Here is a 16,579-nt window from a genome sequence, read left to right on the forward strand (position 1 = left end):
TTCTTTCTCTGTAGGGCCAAAAATGAGAAAGTTGCTTTTCCAGTAGATTTACAACTACTGTCTTAAAAAGATAATGGAAGGGGCTGGCCCCGCGGCTTAGTGGTTAAGTGCGCGCGCTCCGATACTGGCGGCCTGGGGTTCGGTCCCAGGCGCGCACCGACGCACCGCTTCTCCGGCCATGCTGAGGCCTCGTCCCACATACAGCAACTAGAAGGATGTTGCAACTATGACATGCAACTATCTACTGGGGCTTTGGGGAAAAAAAAAGGAGGAAGATTGGCAATAGATGTTAGCTCAGAGCCGGTCTTCCTCAGCAAAAAGAGGAGGATTAGCATGGATGTTAGCTCAGGGCTAATCTTCCTCACACACACACACAAAAAAAGATTATCGAAGAAAGATCATTTCTAGGTGAATACTGATTAGACAGATTATTTGCAGTTTTTAGATAAATTTGTTTAAATGCAGTAAAGGTTTTTTGAAAGCATATCCATGTTTGTTAATATAATGATAATCTTTTTTTTGTTAATTAGCCCTTCTCATTTTTTTTATATTTTGTACATACCAAGATACTAATTTTTATTAAACTCAATCCCATAAAGATAGTTCCTGGCTGAGTAGCAACAAATTGAAATATAAATGACCTTTAAAAAATGGGTTTTAGGGCCGGCCCCGTGGCTTAGTGGTTAAGTGCGCGCACTCCGCTGCTGGCAGCCTGGGTTTAGTTCCCGGGCGCGCACCAACGCACTGCTTCTCCGGCCATGCTGAGGCCGTGTCCCACATGCAGCAACTAGAAGGATGTGCAGCTATGACATACAACTATCTACTGGGGCTTTGGGGGAAAAAATAAATAAATAAAATTATAAAAAAAAATTTATAAAAAATGGGTTTTAAAATAATTCGTATAGGTGGAGCACAGGGCATTTTTAAGGCAGTGAAACCATGCCGTATGATACTGATATATAACATTATGCATTTGCCAAAACCCAGTGAACTGTACAACAGAGTGAACCCTAACGTAAACTATGGACTTCAGCTAATAACAATGTATCGATTTTGGTCCATCAATTGCAACAAATGTATCACACTAACACAGAATGCTAACAATCAGAGGAACTGGAGGTGGGGAGAGTGAAGAGGAAATACATGGGAACTCTCCCTACTTTCTGTAAACCTAAGACTGTTCTAAAAAATAAGTCTATCTAAGAAAATAGTTCATGTCCTAAAGATAAAAATAAATAAGAATATCCGTACACTGTAGTGCAATTCATTACAAGACAGCATATCCATCTTTAAAGGGATTTAATTAATAAATAAGTTAATAACTAAAGTTCACAATGTTAGGGCACGACAGGACTTTGATAATCATCTAGACCACATCATACATTAAGAAACAGAAGCCCAGAGAAATTAAGCGAACTGATGAACATCAAAGCTGTTCCGTGACAGTACTGTGTTCAAAACTCCGTCTTCAGACTCCTCAGCTAAAGCGCCCCTTCGACAACGCTATGTGCCCTATATTTCTCAAACGAGATAATGTGGTGAGAATAACTAGTAAAAATTCCAACACAAATGCAAGAGGTAGGACTGGAGAATGAGTAAAGGAGCCACCTGTCCGCCTGCTGTGCTTCGTTAAATACCCTACTTCACTTGCGTCTCCTCAGGCTAAGTTCTTACTTGCAAAGCACAGAGGTCCCAAAGCTCTCCTAGCTCACCGCTGGGCCGGCTCCCGGGTAGGAGCAGATCCGCCCGGCCCGCTCTCCCTTCCTCCGGGGAGGCCAAGAGGAGTCTCCGAGGTCCGGGCTCCTCAGGTAACCCCTGCCCAAGTCCCGCGGTTCTCCTTGGCCACAGTTCTCCTGACGTCCCCGCGCAAGGCCGAGTCTCATCTGTCGGAGAGGCTCGGGGCCTCAGCTTCCCCACTGAGGTTGTGAAGGTTAGCGAGAAGACATCGCACGCCTCCAGCTGAAGTTCACTCCCCTTCCCAGTTCTTTTTCGGCGCTCCTGTGACGCAACTTCCGTCCAAGGAGCTGCAAGACCTGAGGGGCAGGACGGAGCCCAGCCAATCAAGGAGTTCCGCCAGACGGAAGCCGTGAGGCTACCGGAAGCTGCCCGGAGGTTCCGACCGGAAAGCGGAAGTAGCGCGTAGCACGTGGGGGCGGTGCCGGTCGGAGGGATCTGCGTCCCTTCGGTTTGTAGAAGGTGAGGCTGGCAGTGGTGACAGCGGAGGACGAGGGGCAGGGCACTGGGGAGGAGAGACGCTGCGGAGCAGCGAGACTGGCTGAGCGTCATGGAGGGCTCAGGGGAGCAGCCGGGCCTACAGGCACCGCATCCCGGGGACCATCGCATCCGCGACGGCGACTTTGTGGTGCTGAAACGGGAAGATGTGTTCAAGGCAGTGCAAGTCCAGCGGAGAAAGTAAGTCAGGTCGCTGGCCATGGGGTTCGCTCGCTCCCATCTTCCAGAGACCCAGGTCTTCCCACAGACTCCTCCTGCCAGGATCCCATTTTTGGCTCTGTGGATCGCCAACCTCCTCTCTCGTTATCTCCTCTCAGGTCTTCCCACAGAGGCCTTTTCCCCCCAGGATCCCTTCCCCTACCCCTCCTATCTTCTTACAGAGCCCCCCTTTCCATGGTATCATACCTAGCCCACTGCCTTCAGCAGCATCCTCCGACTTGCCACAGAATCCCTTTACCATTCTTGGCCCCTGAGGTGCCCCGGTGCCCCCTCCTCCCTCCACGCCCACCCCATCCCGTCCTGGGGTTCTTCCCTTAGGTTCTTGAGATCTTCTCTCCTGTTTTCTCATAGAACCAACCCTTCAGCCTCTGATCTCATCCTTGCCTCTCACAGTCCTCCCCCTCACTTTTCCCATAGACCCTCCTTCCTCCCTAATCTCTCAGCCAGGATGAATCCCACAAAAATGAAACCTCTTCAACTTTGGCCTTCCAGGCTCTTCTCTCTACCCAAACAGGAATACCTGTCTACACAGAATAACATTAGGACACAACTTCCTATAGAATGTGGGATCATCCTAGCGTTCCTCATTTTACACCAAAAGTGTGAGGTCTGGGAAAGTTAAATTGCCCAAAAGCAGTTTGCTCGAGATCTCAGAACTTGAGATTAGGTTTGGTTAGTGAATCTGCTGATTAGTTATCACTCTGTTTTAGTACTAGAGGAGTGGGAATTTTGATAACTTTCTGGTTGGGGGAGAGGTTGTTAAATTTCAATAACTTATTAATGGAGCAAATGTATTGGGATGTTTTGGTTAATTATCTGAGAAGTACAACCAAGCTTTCTTTTGCTTGTATTATTATAGTACTTTTGACAAAGGCGTAAGTTGACTGCAATGTCAGGAGAATAGCTTTCTTCAGACCATAAGGCTAGGTACTGTGAGACTTGGAATTCTGGTAAATGCTCACTTCAGATGGATTTTTACTCCTATGTGAATCAAACTGTTGACTGGTATTTAAAGGGAAACAGGTGTCATTAGAAAATAGCCAAGGGGCTGGCCCCGTGGCTTAGCGGTTAAGTGCACGCGCTCTGCTACTTGTGGGCCGGGTTCGGATCCCAGGTGCACACCGACGCACCGCTTGTCGGGCCATGCTGAGGCGGCGTCTCACATACAGCAACTAGAGGGATGTGCAACTACAACATACAACTATCTACTGGGGCTTTAGGGGAAAAAAGGAGGAGGATTGGCAATAGATGTTAGCTCAGGGCCGGTCTTCCTCAGCAAAAAAAGAGGAGGATTGACATGGATGTTAGCTCAGGGCTGATCTTCTTCACAAAAAGAAAAAGGGGGAAAAAAAAGAAAATAGCCAGGCCGGCCCTGTGGCTTAGTGGTTAAGTGCGCATGCTCCGCTACTGGAGGCCCGGGTTCAGATTGCGGGCGTGCACGGAGGCACTGCTTCTCCGGCCATGCTGAGGCCGTGTCCCACATACAACAACTAGAAGGATGTGCAACTGTGACATACAACTATCTACTGGGGCTTTGGGGGAAAAAAAGGAGGAGGATTGGCAATAGATGTTAGCTCAGAGCTGGTCTTCCTCAGCAAAAAGAGGAGGATTAGCACAGATGTTAGCTCAGGGCTGATCTTCCTCACAAAAAAAAAAAAAAAAAGAAAATAGCCAATAGTCCCTAAAGCACCAAGCTGGTGACAACCAAGGTTTTTTTGCACAAGCACCAATTCGGTGCAGGAAAAAAATGGAAGGGAGGAGGGATTTCTTTTAGTCAGGAAATGTAATCTCTGCACCAGCTCTTAAGCATTTTTAAATTCTCCGTTGATAAAATATTTCATTTTGGTGGTTGAAATAGGAGAAATTTTATAACTGTCTGTCATCACTACTATACTTTGTATTCTTGAAACCAGTACTTTTTTTCTTTTCAGAATTTCTGATTAGAAGTGTGTGCCTTCTTCCAAGTACATAATTTTTTGTAAAGTGCCAGCACTAATTATTTAAACTTTTTAATTGAAGTGTAACAGTGCAGCAAAATCCTTAGGTTGTAAGTTCGATGAATGAGCACAAAGTTACACAGCTGTATAAAGACCGAGCAGGTGAAACTTTGGTCTTTCTTTCTCTCTTTCTCTCTTTCTCCCTTCCTTCCTTCCCTTCCTTCCTTCCTTCCCTTCCTTCCCTCCTTCCTTTCCTCCTTCCCTCCCTCCCTCCCTCCCTCCTTCCCTCCTTCCCTCCTTCCTTCCTTCCTTTCTCATACTATCCTTTTAAGTTGCTTAATTTTAAAATGTAGTAGTTTGAGTGTGCTTCTTAATAATGTGCTCTTTTAGACAAGAGCTTTTTCATTACCAAAGAGACAGAGAGCAACATCCTTATTTCTAAAAAGTACTCTTTAGACATTTATTTGGAAATACTTTTCATCACTATTTTTGGCAGAAGCCATAGCATTAGTTTCCATTTATTTTGAAAATGACTCTCTGAGCTCAGCTACATCCCAGGCCAGACTTTCCCTTCAGTCTTCTCTCGGGGCTGCACTCATCTCGTTGGGCAGTAGTAGTCCTGGCTCTCTGAGAAGGAAACTCTGCAAATCCCACTCTTTCCCAGCGAAAACATGCCTCCACATCCCTCTGACTGGGCCCCACTTTGCTGACTAGGTCGGTGACCTCCTGTCAGGCCAATCAGTTTGAGTAACACATCCTTCTTTGCATGTCAGACCCGCTGCCAGAGGGGTAAACCGATCCCAGTTCAGACCCAGAGTTTCATTAGCACTGGGGTGCTCAAAGGATAGGGGTGTAGGGTGCACATCTGGGCTGAACTGAGTTTCAGCTTCTCTGAGGGGGTTTATGTCAGCAAATATTTTGAGTATCTGTTATGTTCTGTTATGTGTTAGTAACTGGGGACCCAGCAAAGACTAAGAATTGACCCTACCTGGATCACTTAGGATCTCGCAAGAATTCACTCAGATGGTTAAAGTAAGGAAATCTAATGAAGATGTGATACATACACCTACAGAGGTGTGACAGGGTTTACAGAACCAGTAGAGAATGGTGATGCACCCAGGGTCTAGCAGTGGTGGGAAGCCTTCGGCAATGAAACCTGGGTGATGGGGTCTGTGTATTCTGTCATTGTCAGCCTCCTGGGGCACAGAGAAAGGAAGAGAAGATGTGGGGTGGGGCACAAACAGAAGTAACTAGTACATGTCTTCCAGGATTCAGAGTTCTGTGGATGTGGGCCATGTCCTGAAGCTAGGCAGGACTTCTGAGATCCATTGGTCTTTGCTGGGGTAGACTGTGTGGTATAGTGGAAAGCCAGGCTTTGGGGTCAGGCAGACCTGGATTTGAATCCTAGCTCACGCTTGTAACCATGAATCTTGGACAAGATACTTTCCCTGAGTCTCAGATTATTCATCTGGAAAGAGCTATGTCCCAGGATTACTGTGAGAATTAAATCAAAAAGTATGAAATACACCTGGCATATATTGCCTAGCCCCGATCAACACTCAGCAGATGTTAGTTTCCTTCTTTTGAAAGGAAAGAGTTTGTCTTTGTGGGATTTCCCTTTTAAATTGTAATTAAGATAAAAATCTGGGTAAGAGAAAGGCTCAAGTTGCCTGATCCTCGGTACGTAGAGCATTGTCAGTGTTAAGCACCATTTCCAAATGTGTAGATTGTCAGTAATGTTTATTTGTAAATATAATTTGCTTTTACTAGATAATTTTCAAAGAAAATGGCCAGATAAATTTATTAAATCCCTATCATCTTAATGATTGTTCAGTTTTGGGATTTTCTCATGTCAGTTACAAGGGGCATCACAGTGTGTATCTGGTGGCCTGGCAGTCTTGATGACCCTTTATGCTATTCAGGAAATCTGCAAAGCCTGTGAATTTGGACATCCTGTCAGACAGTGCAAACTGGAGTAAGACCCATGCCTCTATCCTTGTTTCTCCTTCCAAATTCATTGATTTTCTGGCTTTATTAATTTTATGTCTCTGCCCCAACTCAGTTCTCTCTAGTCCATTTGTCAGTTTGTGTTCAGAGATAATGCTGCTGATCATCCTTTGTAGAGACCAGTTTTGAAATAAACTAGATTGAACATATCTTTTCTATACTGAATGCAAATGAGATTCAGCTAATTAATTGTATTTTCTTCCCCAGAAAAGTAACTTTTGAAAAACAGTGGTTCTATCTGGATAACGTCATTGGCCATAGTTACGGAACCACATTTGAAGTGACCAATGGAGGAAGTCTTCAGCCTAAGAAGAAGAAAGAAGAGCCTACTTCAGGTGCACTACTTTGGGTGTATGAAATAGATTCTCTTGAGCTGGCTAGCCAGAAACCTGTCAACCCCAATTAATTCTAAAGTGCTAGCCCAGGCAGTCCCCAAAGAAATCTAAACTCATAATCTAAGAACTATAGTTTGGTGGAATGAAGCAAGGGCTGCCTTTGGCTTTGAGATACCTGGATTCTGGCTGCAGCCCATCGTTAACTGGCCCTCTGACCAGGCATTTAATCCCATGAGTCTTTGCTTTTGCAGTGTAAGAGTAAGTGCAGAGCCCTTTCAGTGCCCAGAGGTTAAGTAACAGCTGCGAGGTAATTAGCATATGGTAGAGGTTCAGAGGTCTGGCTTTGAATTTAACTGACTAGGGTTATGTTCCAGCTTCATCACTTGCCTTGTAACCTTGGGCAAGTTATTTGGTTTTTCTGAGACTTATATCCTCATCTGTAAAATGGGGCCATAAACGCTTTTAATGCTTAAGGTGTAGTAAGTATTCAGTCATAGGACACATGGGAAGTTCTTAACAGTGCCTTGCCTGTAGTAAAGGCCTCATAATTTTAACTAATGTTATTAATTAAAATTAAATACTTGTTAAAATAAATGTACTTAAAATATCTTATTAATAAAATAACAAAATAATTAATACTAAACTAAAAAATACTATTAAAGTTCTGGTTCCAACTCGTTAATTAAATACTTCTAAATTAACACCCGTATTTTTATTAAACAACAAATATGTTCCAGGAATGATTAGGTACTGTGACTATAGTAGTTGATGAGATAGACCATGTCATAAAATTTACTTAGCAGTGGAGAACACCAAAAATAATCAAGTAGACAAGCAAAAAACATAATTTCGGATGGTGACAGATGCTGTGAAGATGATAAAGCAGGGAGGTATACTGGAGGCTGATTGGATGAGGTGAGACTTGGCTGAGATGATGAGCTCAGCCCTGAGTGATGGAAAGGATCCAGCCACTCAGAGATCTGTCATGACAGTATTCCAGGCAGAGGGAGCAGCAGGGCCAGAGCCCACAGTGAGACAGTGCTTAGTGTCTTTGAGGAACAGAAAGAAGGGTAATGTGGCTGAAGTACAGGAGTCACATGAGGCCAGAAAAGGTATACAGGGGCCAGATCATATGCGCCCTTGCAGGTCATCTTTGTAATGTATCCTAATTGCTATAGGAAGCCACTGTATGGTCTTGTACATCAGAGTAGATGAGCCAGTTTGCACTTTAGAAAGAGAACGCTGGTGTCCAGGTGGATTGTAAGGGGGCAAGAATGGGAGCAGGAAGATGAGTTAGACGCTTGGAGTAGTCGTGGCAAGAAAGGATAGTGGACTGGGGTGGGGGCCATCGAATTGGAAGGCCAAATTTGAGTGGCTGATGGGCTGGATGTGGATATGAACTTGGAAGAAGAGAGATTTTAAAATAATTTCAGATCGTAAATGTCATAAAGCAATTTCCTTCCTTAGAGACCAAAGAAGCGGGCACTGATAATCGAAATATAATTGATGATGGGAAATCTCAGAAACTTACTCAAGATGACATAAAAGCTTTAAAGGACAAGGGCATTAAAGGAGAGGTAATATTCAAAGGATGTCACGTTTTGTTGTTGTTTGGTATTTAGGAAATTGCTTGGTTTTTAAAGCAGACTTTAAGATAAAATGTAAAAATTCTGTATACTTCTGTTAGAAATAGTTTGAAATGGGGCCGGCCCCGTGGCTTAGCGGTTAAGTGCGCACGCTCCGCTGCTGGCGGCCAGGGTTCAGATCCCGGGCGCGCACCGACGCACCGCTTCTCCAGCCATGCTGGGGCCGCATCCCACATACAGCAACTAGAAGGATGTGCAGTTGTGACATACAACTATCTACTGGGGCTTTGGGGGGAAAAATAAATAAATAAAATTATAAAAAAAAATAGTTTGAAATGTATATGCAATTAGGTATATCAAAGATTTCGTTTCTTATATACAGGAATGTAAGTGAATGACATTACTAATATTGTTAGCAAAAGAGAATTTAATAACAGTGCATATCAGAGCTTCGCTTTGTTCATTTTCAGCCAGTGTCTTCAGGAATGACAATTTCCTTTACCTCTCTTTTCCCTTTATTGTGTATCTCTGTTCTTTTTCCTCGGTTTAAGTGGAGTTATAAAGCACTTATATTTTAATACAAATTCTAGACAGAGTAAAAAAAATGTAAAGTTCACCCATTTGGACTTTAGTGGGAAAGAGACTGGAGAATCAGACCTTGGGATACGTTCTGGGATAAGAAACCTTTGAAGTTATCTGTTCTGTGAAAATAAAGTTTCAGGAAATCTGCTTGCTCTTTTTCTTATAGGAAATAGTTCAGCAGTTAATTGAAAATAGTACAACATTCCGAGACAAGACAGAATTTGCTCAAGATAAATATATAAAAAAGAAGAAAAAGAAGTAAGTATTTTTTGTTTGAAAAGGATGAAAACATTAAATCTTTTCATAGCTTTATAAAATATATTATTAAAAATATTTTTAAACCAGTTTTTTAAATTGGTGTTCTGTTTTTTTCTTCCCCCAGATATGAAGCCATCATTACTGTTGTGAAGCCATCCACCCGCATTCTTTCAATTATGTATTATGCCAGAGAACCTGGAAAAATTAAGTACGCTTTGTTTCCTTTCAAAAGTATAATTGGGGGAAAAATGTATCTTTAAGAAAGTCATGATTTTAAGTAAAATGAAAAACTTGCTCACCTGCATAAAGTGTCTTCCTACCTCATAAATTGTAAGTCCTTTTTACTGTTGCCTCCAAAGCAATCATTAATCTTATCAATATAATTTTTATAAAACACACGTAACTTGAAAAATGATGATTAAAATAGCAGGCTTTGCTTAGCTAAGAATGAAGGAATCATTCTTTTTTCCTTAGCCACATGAGATATGATACACTCGCCCAGATGTTGACGTTAGGAAATATCCGTGCTGGCAATAAAATGATTGTAATGGAAACGTGTGCAGGCTTGGTGCTGGGTGCCATGATGGAACGAATGGGAGGTAAGATTTAACATTTTCAAGTTCATTAAAACCCCACCATGATTTGAGTAGAGGGGTCTAAAAAATTCAAAACTCCTAGAAAGTGAGGCTGAGTCACTGTGAGGTTAATGAAGTGACTTGGGTGGGCCTGCACAGCTCTGGCCCCTGGGACCTTCTGGCACAGTCCACATCTCCCAGCGTTTGCTGTGTTGGCACTCCTGGATGGCAGTTGTCCTTTCCAGCCTCAGTATCAGTGGGGATGGTTCTGAAGCCTGTAGCTAGCTAGGACCTCCCAGAAAGTGATTTCAGTAAACTCTTGGATAGCTGGTGTGTTCATATTATTGGCCTGGATTGAGGAGATTGGGTGGGAAGAATACTAGGGATATATTCTGTCCTGGAAGAATACAGCACAGGCTGATTTGCCTGTACTTTCTCTGACCCTGTAGAAGATAAGAACCGTTAACTGCCCTGTTTGAGAATTGGACTGGGGGGAAGCTAAGAGCCAATCTCCAATCATCTGACATCCAAATTTGCACAATCACAAGGTTTTACTGTAGTGTCAAGTAGGGGTAAGCTTCTTTAAGGCTTCCTGTTTATCTGTTTTGGAATTATATTACCTCAGACCCCTAAAGGAGCTGCATCATTCTTCAGCCTCTGAACAAAGTAAAGTAGAGAGGCTTTCAGTCTTCTTACTGTAGAGAACCCTGAGGGTTTGCATAGTCTAGAGTCACCTCCATGGAGAGATATTTGTTTCTTTTATCTGTTCAGGTTTTGGCTCCATTATTCAGCTGTACCCTGGAGGTGGACCTGTTCGGGCAGCAACAGCATGTTTTGGATTTCCTGAATCTTTCCTCAGTGGTCTCTATGAATTCCCCCTCAACAAAGTGGACAGTCTCCTAAATGGAACATTTTCTGCTGAGATGTTATCTTCAGAGCCAAAAGACAATCCTTTGGTTGAAGAAAGTAATGGCATGCTGGAGGAAAAACAGGCTTCAGAACAAGAGAATGAAGACAGTATGGCAGAGGCCCCAGAGAGCAATCACCCAGAAGAACAAGAAACAATGGAGATTGTCTCTCAAGATCCAGAATTTAAGGAGCCTGAAGAGAAAGGAAGCAGAAAGGATTATGTAAGAAAGTTAAAAGTCCCCACTACTCTCATAATAGTCCCCTCAGGTCTGCCGTTAACTTCATTGAAGCAGTGAGATTTGGTTTGGCTTTGGAGCATCAGCTCCCAAGATAATAAATATCAAAACAGATGGAGAAAGAGTGTGTGCATGGCTGTACCCATGTAAGTGATTTATAATCTTTGGGATGGAGCTTTAGGATACAGAAGCATTGTATAGGTAGCTTAATGATGGTTTTATAACACGTGGGCTTTCTTGTGTGTTTTCAACTTTATTTGTTGCTTTAGTTCGAGTTGATAAATATTGTTGAAATGTTTTGACAGACAGCGTTTCCATAAACCTGATGAATGACCTCAGTACGCTGGTTTCTTATTTTTCTTCTTGAAGATTCAGGAAAAGCAGAGGAGACAAGAAGAGCAGAGGAAAAGACATTTAGAGGCTGCTGCTCTGCTGAGTGAAAGAAATGCAGATGGGTGCGTTGATGAAAGAAGGCAGGAGATGTCTTGGTGCTCATGGGCTGTGCTTCAAACAGATTAGCATTCTCTGTCTGCTTTGGTTATAGTGGGAGCAGAGATGATGATTCTGTCTTGGGTTTTTAAAGAAAGGAGGCTGCGTTTGGCAGAGGTGGGAAATTGACTGTGTCAGTTTCAGAGTTTTAGAAGAAATTTGAAATTTCTCCAATGATGGTGCATCAGACAGGGCTGTGTAGTCCCATTAGGTGCAGGTGATGGGGTATTCAAACTGATGTGATACTGGCTAATGGCAAGGGCTAAGGAAAACCTGACAGGAGAGGTAGATTCAGATCTCTGCAGAGCCAGTATTACAATGTTGGATTTGTTTCCAGATGATTTTTTTTTAAATCAAGAATGTCATTAAATGCTACTTAGAGTTGCCAAGCACCATGAGAGCTTATAATCCAATTTGTGTTTCCTAGAAAGTAATAGCTCACGATTTTGTTTGGAATTTCTAGAATGTTGTATTTAAAGCTCTTCCTTGTGTGAGTCATGCAAGTAAATACGTGATTGTTTTAAACGCATTTTAAAACTTATGGTCGACTTTGGGGGTGTAGAGAAATAATTTGTCGAACGTTTTCCTTGCAGTTTAATTGTAGCTAGTCGTTTCCATCCTACTCCACTGCTGCTGTCTTTGCTGCACTTCGTGGCCCCTTCACGGCCGTTTGTGGTCTACTGTCAGTATAAAGAGGTAATACTGGAACGGAACGAACAGGAATTCTTGCACCTGAAAGTTGACTCTCAAATTTACTCGAAGTAATTCTTAACAGAACTCTGTTTATGCCTTTAGCCTCTGTTGGAATGCTATACAAAACTGCGAGAAAGAGGAGGGGTCATCAACCTCAGGCTGTCTGAAACCTGGCTCAGAAATTACCAGGTACGTGTTCTCACAGCCCGTCCCAGGAGCTGTTCTCCTGAGTCCTTGGCTCTTTGCAATAGTGCCGGAAGTTGTTAAATAGAGACATCCCTTTTTCTGTCTATAGAGATGAAAGAGTCTCATGCCTGTAACTCAGAGAAAGTGCCCTGACCTTTCCTGACCCTTTTTTCTCCTTTCATGTCAGAGTCTATTGCTCTGTAACTCCAGTTCTGGGACTTTTAAAATGCAAACAGCTGTGGTTCGTGTTGCCCCAAAGCCTCAAGATCACTGTGGAGGGAATAACTGATAAGAGCAAAATCCCTAGGCAAGCCTCTACTCTGCTGGGATGTCTCACAACAAGTTTCAGGATTTACTGGTGGGCGGTGTGTAGTTCAGGTCCTCTGGGAGTCGTATGCGAAGATGGAATTAGAAGTATAAGAGATTTATCAGGGGAAATGCTTTTGAAAGATATGGGGAGAGGGAGCAGGATTAGACAGGGAGAGCCATCAGACCATGGTGCAGGTCTGGTGCCTGTGAAAGAAGAGGGAGGAAGGAGGGTAGGGGAGGAAAAACCTACAGGGCTCCTCTGAGAAAGTCTCAGCCAGGATGATGGGGAACCCCTGAGCAAAGATTGCCCATTAAAGGAGCCCTGTCTTGGGCAGAAATGGTCCAGTCCTGGTACCCATGCTTGTTACAGACTTGGAGCAGCCCATGGCCACCCTGAGTGTGAATGCTACAGCAGATCCCAAGGGAGCAGCAGCTAGAGGCTTTCTGCTGCTTGAACTCCTCACAGTCAGTTCCCTCTTGAAGAGAGATGTGAGGGAGCCCCTCCATGGCTGCCACAGGCCCTGCCCTGCTGCTTGGATATCTTACTTAATCCAGGACACCCTATAGCCCTCGGCAACCCTGCCCTTCATGGTGGTCATCTTATTTAGCCATGGTAATGGGAGAGAAGAAGGCTTGTCAGAGTTGACAGGGTATTAGGGAAGGGAGGCTCTGGATGTATGTCCAGTAGCTACATCTCCATGGGCCCAAGCTCCACTGCTGGCCATGAAGCCTAGAGCCAAGATGAAGAAAGCTACACACAAGCCCAGAGCACTACACAAACCATTTGCCCATTCCCCACTAGAAACTTGCTTCAGGTTTAAGAAAAATGGCTTCAGTTTTATTTTTCAAAAGAAAATCACTTAAACTAATTTCTACACTTTTATCTGCACTATCTTGTGAAGGAAGGTCTGTAGGAATTGTCCAATTAAATCTTCAAGAGAATCTGTGTCATTTAAATTCTGGTTTCTGGCATGTGTATTGTTAGCATGTGCTTTATCTGTTTAGGAAAACATGAATGTCTATCTTTCTGTCTTGATTAGGTTTTGCCAGACCGAAGTCATCCCAAACTACTGATGAGCGGAGGTGGGGGGTACCTTCTCTCAGGCTTCACTGTTGCCATGGACAACCTTAAAGCAGAGCCTAGCCTCAAATCCAGTGCGAGCACTTTAGAATTACACAAGACTGAAGAGCCAGCGGCTAAAAGACGGAAATGCCCAGATTCTGACTCTTAACCTTTCAAAAATTGCTTTGATTTTTGTTCTCAGGCATTATACAGTTAGTAATTAAATTTAAATGCCATTACTAATTGTTTTTTTATATCCTAAGAATAAGAATGTGTCTGTACACCTGTTCCTGGGAAGGACGAGTTAGCCTTTTGTCCACCTGACACACACGGGTTTGGTCTGTCAAAACCGTGAGCCAAAATACCTAAACTTGGGTAAGCAGTGGACTGGTATACGGCCAATTCTGTTTATTTCACAAAAATCCTCTTCAGTACTTTCAGTACTCTGTACAAGTATCTCGAGAATTTAGATATCCTAAAAATATATTTATACGAGACTTTGTGTATATGTTAAGCTAAGCAGAATAACACAGCATAGCTAAAACTTAGTGGGTACTGAAAGGAAGGAATTTGTGGAAGAAATTTCTTCTGTTCATTCTGCTCTCTTCAGCCTAAGCAATATGGATGTGTGAGTGTGTGAGATTTACAGTACCAAAAATGTCCACCCTGTTCCCTGCAGTGGAATAAACTTTTTAAAAATGCTGGATTTTATTATTTTAGTAGTTGACAACCTAGGAAAGTTTTGAGTATTTATTTTATTGCTTTTTTTTTTTTGTCAACAGAAAGGTGTAGTAGGATACTTTTTTGGCATTAATTTGCCAGTCCCCTCATTCTTTGTTCCAAATAAAGTAACTAGAGGGGCCAGCCCCATGGCATAGTGGTTAAGTGCGCACGCTCTGCTGCTGGCGGCCCGGGTTCGGATCCCGGGGCACGCACCAACACACCGCTTGTCAGGCCATGCTGTGGCGGCATCCCACATAAAGTGGAGAAAGATTGGCACGGATGTTAGCTCAGGGCCAGTCTTCCTGAGCAAAAAGAGTAGGATTGGCATGGATGTTAGCTCAGGGCTGATCGTCCTCAAAAAAAAAAAAAAAAGTAACTAGAATTTTTGTATACTATTCAATAAAGGAAACAGAAATGGTTTTTTCGGCTCGCCAGAGACTTATGGGGATATACACATACACACACACACATATGTATATGGATGTTGGTATATACACATACATATATATTTATATATACACACACATACACATGGAGACAGAAAGAGAATGCACTACCTATATGAATTATGACAAAATTTAGTGCAGGGCTTAGACCAGTTCTCATTGCATTAGTGTCACTCCTTGTCAAATGTATTTTAAAGTGCCTTTTTTGGTGATTATTAATGCTGGTTTGTTGAGCTCTGGCATGATTAGGTGGTTAGCCTTTCTAAGCTCTGAAAAAATATAGTCAAATTATTTAGTCATCTTCTGCAGCCAAGAAAAGTGTTTAGAGTAAGCCAAGGCTCTTGTCCATTTGAGAATCTTAGTCTTGCTCACTAAACATGCTCATCATGTGTATTGTTCACGTCATTTGAGAATAGATGTGGATCATCCAGTGAGCATCTCAGAAAAAAAGAAATCACTTTTTCCTAATAGCATGTACTATTCTGATAATGGCCAATGTGATTGCCAACAAGTACAGTTTTGATTCCGTTTTCTTAAAACAATTGCTTTTAAAGAATAAAAGTGTTTCCTACTATGATCTGTGTGACTCACATTAATGATGCTGTCAATGACGCCGCATTCACTGGCTTCCAGCTAATTGTGACACATGGTCTGTATAAGAAAACATGCCCGGATTGGCATATCACTGAAGATGTCCTTGCAAAAAGTTATTACCCACATAACAACCAGTCAAGTTTGAAGGAGAATACACTATGTGCACAGACTGGATTCAGTAGTGGCTGGTCTCCACTGGTCACTGTTAGAACCATCTCCTACTTGGGACTCAACCAGTTTCCAAGTCCCATTCCATTCCCTTCAGTCTGGGGGTCTGCACTGCCATGGCCCTGTGTGCCCATGCAGCTGCCCCTGGAGTTGGCTTGTGGACACATCCCACACACCAGCAGCAGCTGAAGTTAACCTATTGTTGCTTTTTTCTCATTCATATAACTTACTTCATCTTTGAATACTAATAATTTAATTCAGTGGTTTGAAAACTTAATATGCACCAGAATCCCTTGGAGGGCTTGTTAAACACAGATTGTTGGGTCCCCCCCCCAAAGTTTGTGATTCAGTAGATATGGGGTAGGGCAGAAAATTTGCATTTTTGATAAATTTCCAGGTCATGGCTGGTGCCCCTGGCCCGGGAACCACTCCTTGAGAAACACGCCTATGTGTACACCCATGTCATGAGTGCAGCTACATACATGATGTTTTGGTCTTGTTCATAAAATGGGTATCCACCTTTGGAGCAGATGAGTGGATAATTCTATGACTTCTGGACATCCAGGCACCAGGAGAGTGATGTGAAATAGCACTTTAATGAGTAGCAATCAGACAAAAATCATTTTATAATGTCCATCTTATTTCTCCATTGGATTAGGGTACTTGGAAATATACAGTGGTGCCAGTTAGAGAATTTTTAGTTTAGAGGTACACTAAGATTTATGAAGCAAATCTTTTTTTTACCCCCAGCTTTATTGAGTTATAATTGACATATAACATTGTGTTTGGTGGTCTAGTGGTTCAGATTCAGTGCTCTCACCGCTGTGGCCCCAGGTTCGTTTCCCAGTCACGGAAGCACACCACCTGTCTGTCAGTTGTCATACTGTGGTGGCTGTGTATTGCTGTGATGCTACAAGCTATGCCACCAGTATTTCAAATACCAGCAGAGTCACCCATGGTAGACAGGTTTCAGTGGGGCTTCCAGACTAAGACTACAAGGAAGGACCTGGCAACCCACTTCTGAAAAAATTG

At 42.9% G+C, this 16,579-nt stretch overlaps 2 protein-coding genes across 5 annotated transcripts in view; one reads left to right on the forward strand and one right to left on the reverse strand.

Moving 5' to 3' along the window:
• Positions 1-1,997, reverse strand: part of MCM8 (minichromosome maintenance 8 homologous recombination repair factor) — a 48,990-nt gene extending 46,993 nt beyond the window's left edge. For 2 of the 4 annotated variants that reach the window (XM_058563179.1, XM_058563177.1), the window contains exon 1: positions 1,675-1,996. The gene's annotated coding sequence lies outside the window, so the exon portion shown is untranslated. Of the gene's footprint in view, positions 1-1,674 lie in introns of all 4 variants that reach the window. The other 2 variants (XM_058563180.1, XM_058563178.1) reach the window with 2 other exon arrangements.
• Positions 1,998-2,144: 147 nt separating this feature from the next.
• On the forward strand, positions 2,145-15,359 carry TRMT6 (tRNA methyltransferase 6 non-catalytic subunit). The gene is made up of 11 exons (XM_058563182.1): positions 2,145-2,412; positions 6,603-6,730; positions 8,198-8,307; positions 9,065-9,156; positions 9,281-9,364; positions 9,631-9,755; positions 10,503-10,861; positions 11,246-11,331; positions 11,959-12,061; positions 12,161-12,247; positions 13,594-15,359. Exons 1-11 carry the CDS (start codon positions 2,285-2,287, stop codon positions 13,783-13,785), a joined length of 1,494 nt encoding a protein of 497 aa, XP_058419165.1. The 5' UTR covers positions 2,145-2,284; the 3' UTR covers positions 13,786-15,359.
• The last annotated feature ends 1,220 nt before the right edge of the window (positions 15,360-16,579 follow it).

Source organism: Diceros bicornis, chromosome 19, assembly GCF_020826845.1.
Source record: "Diceros bicornis minor isolate mBicDic1 chromosome 19, mDicBic1.mat.cur, whole genome shotgun sequence".
Lineage (NCBI taxonomy): Eukaryota > Metazoa > Chordata > Mammalia > Perissodactyla > Rhinocerotidae > Diceros > Diceros bicornis.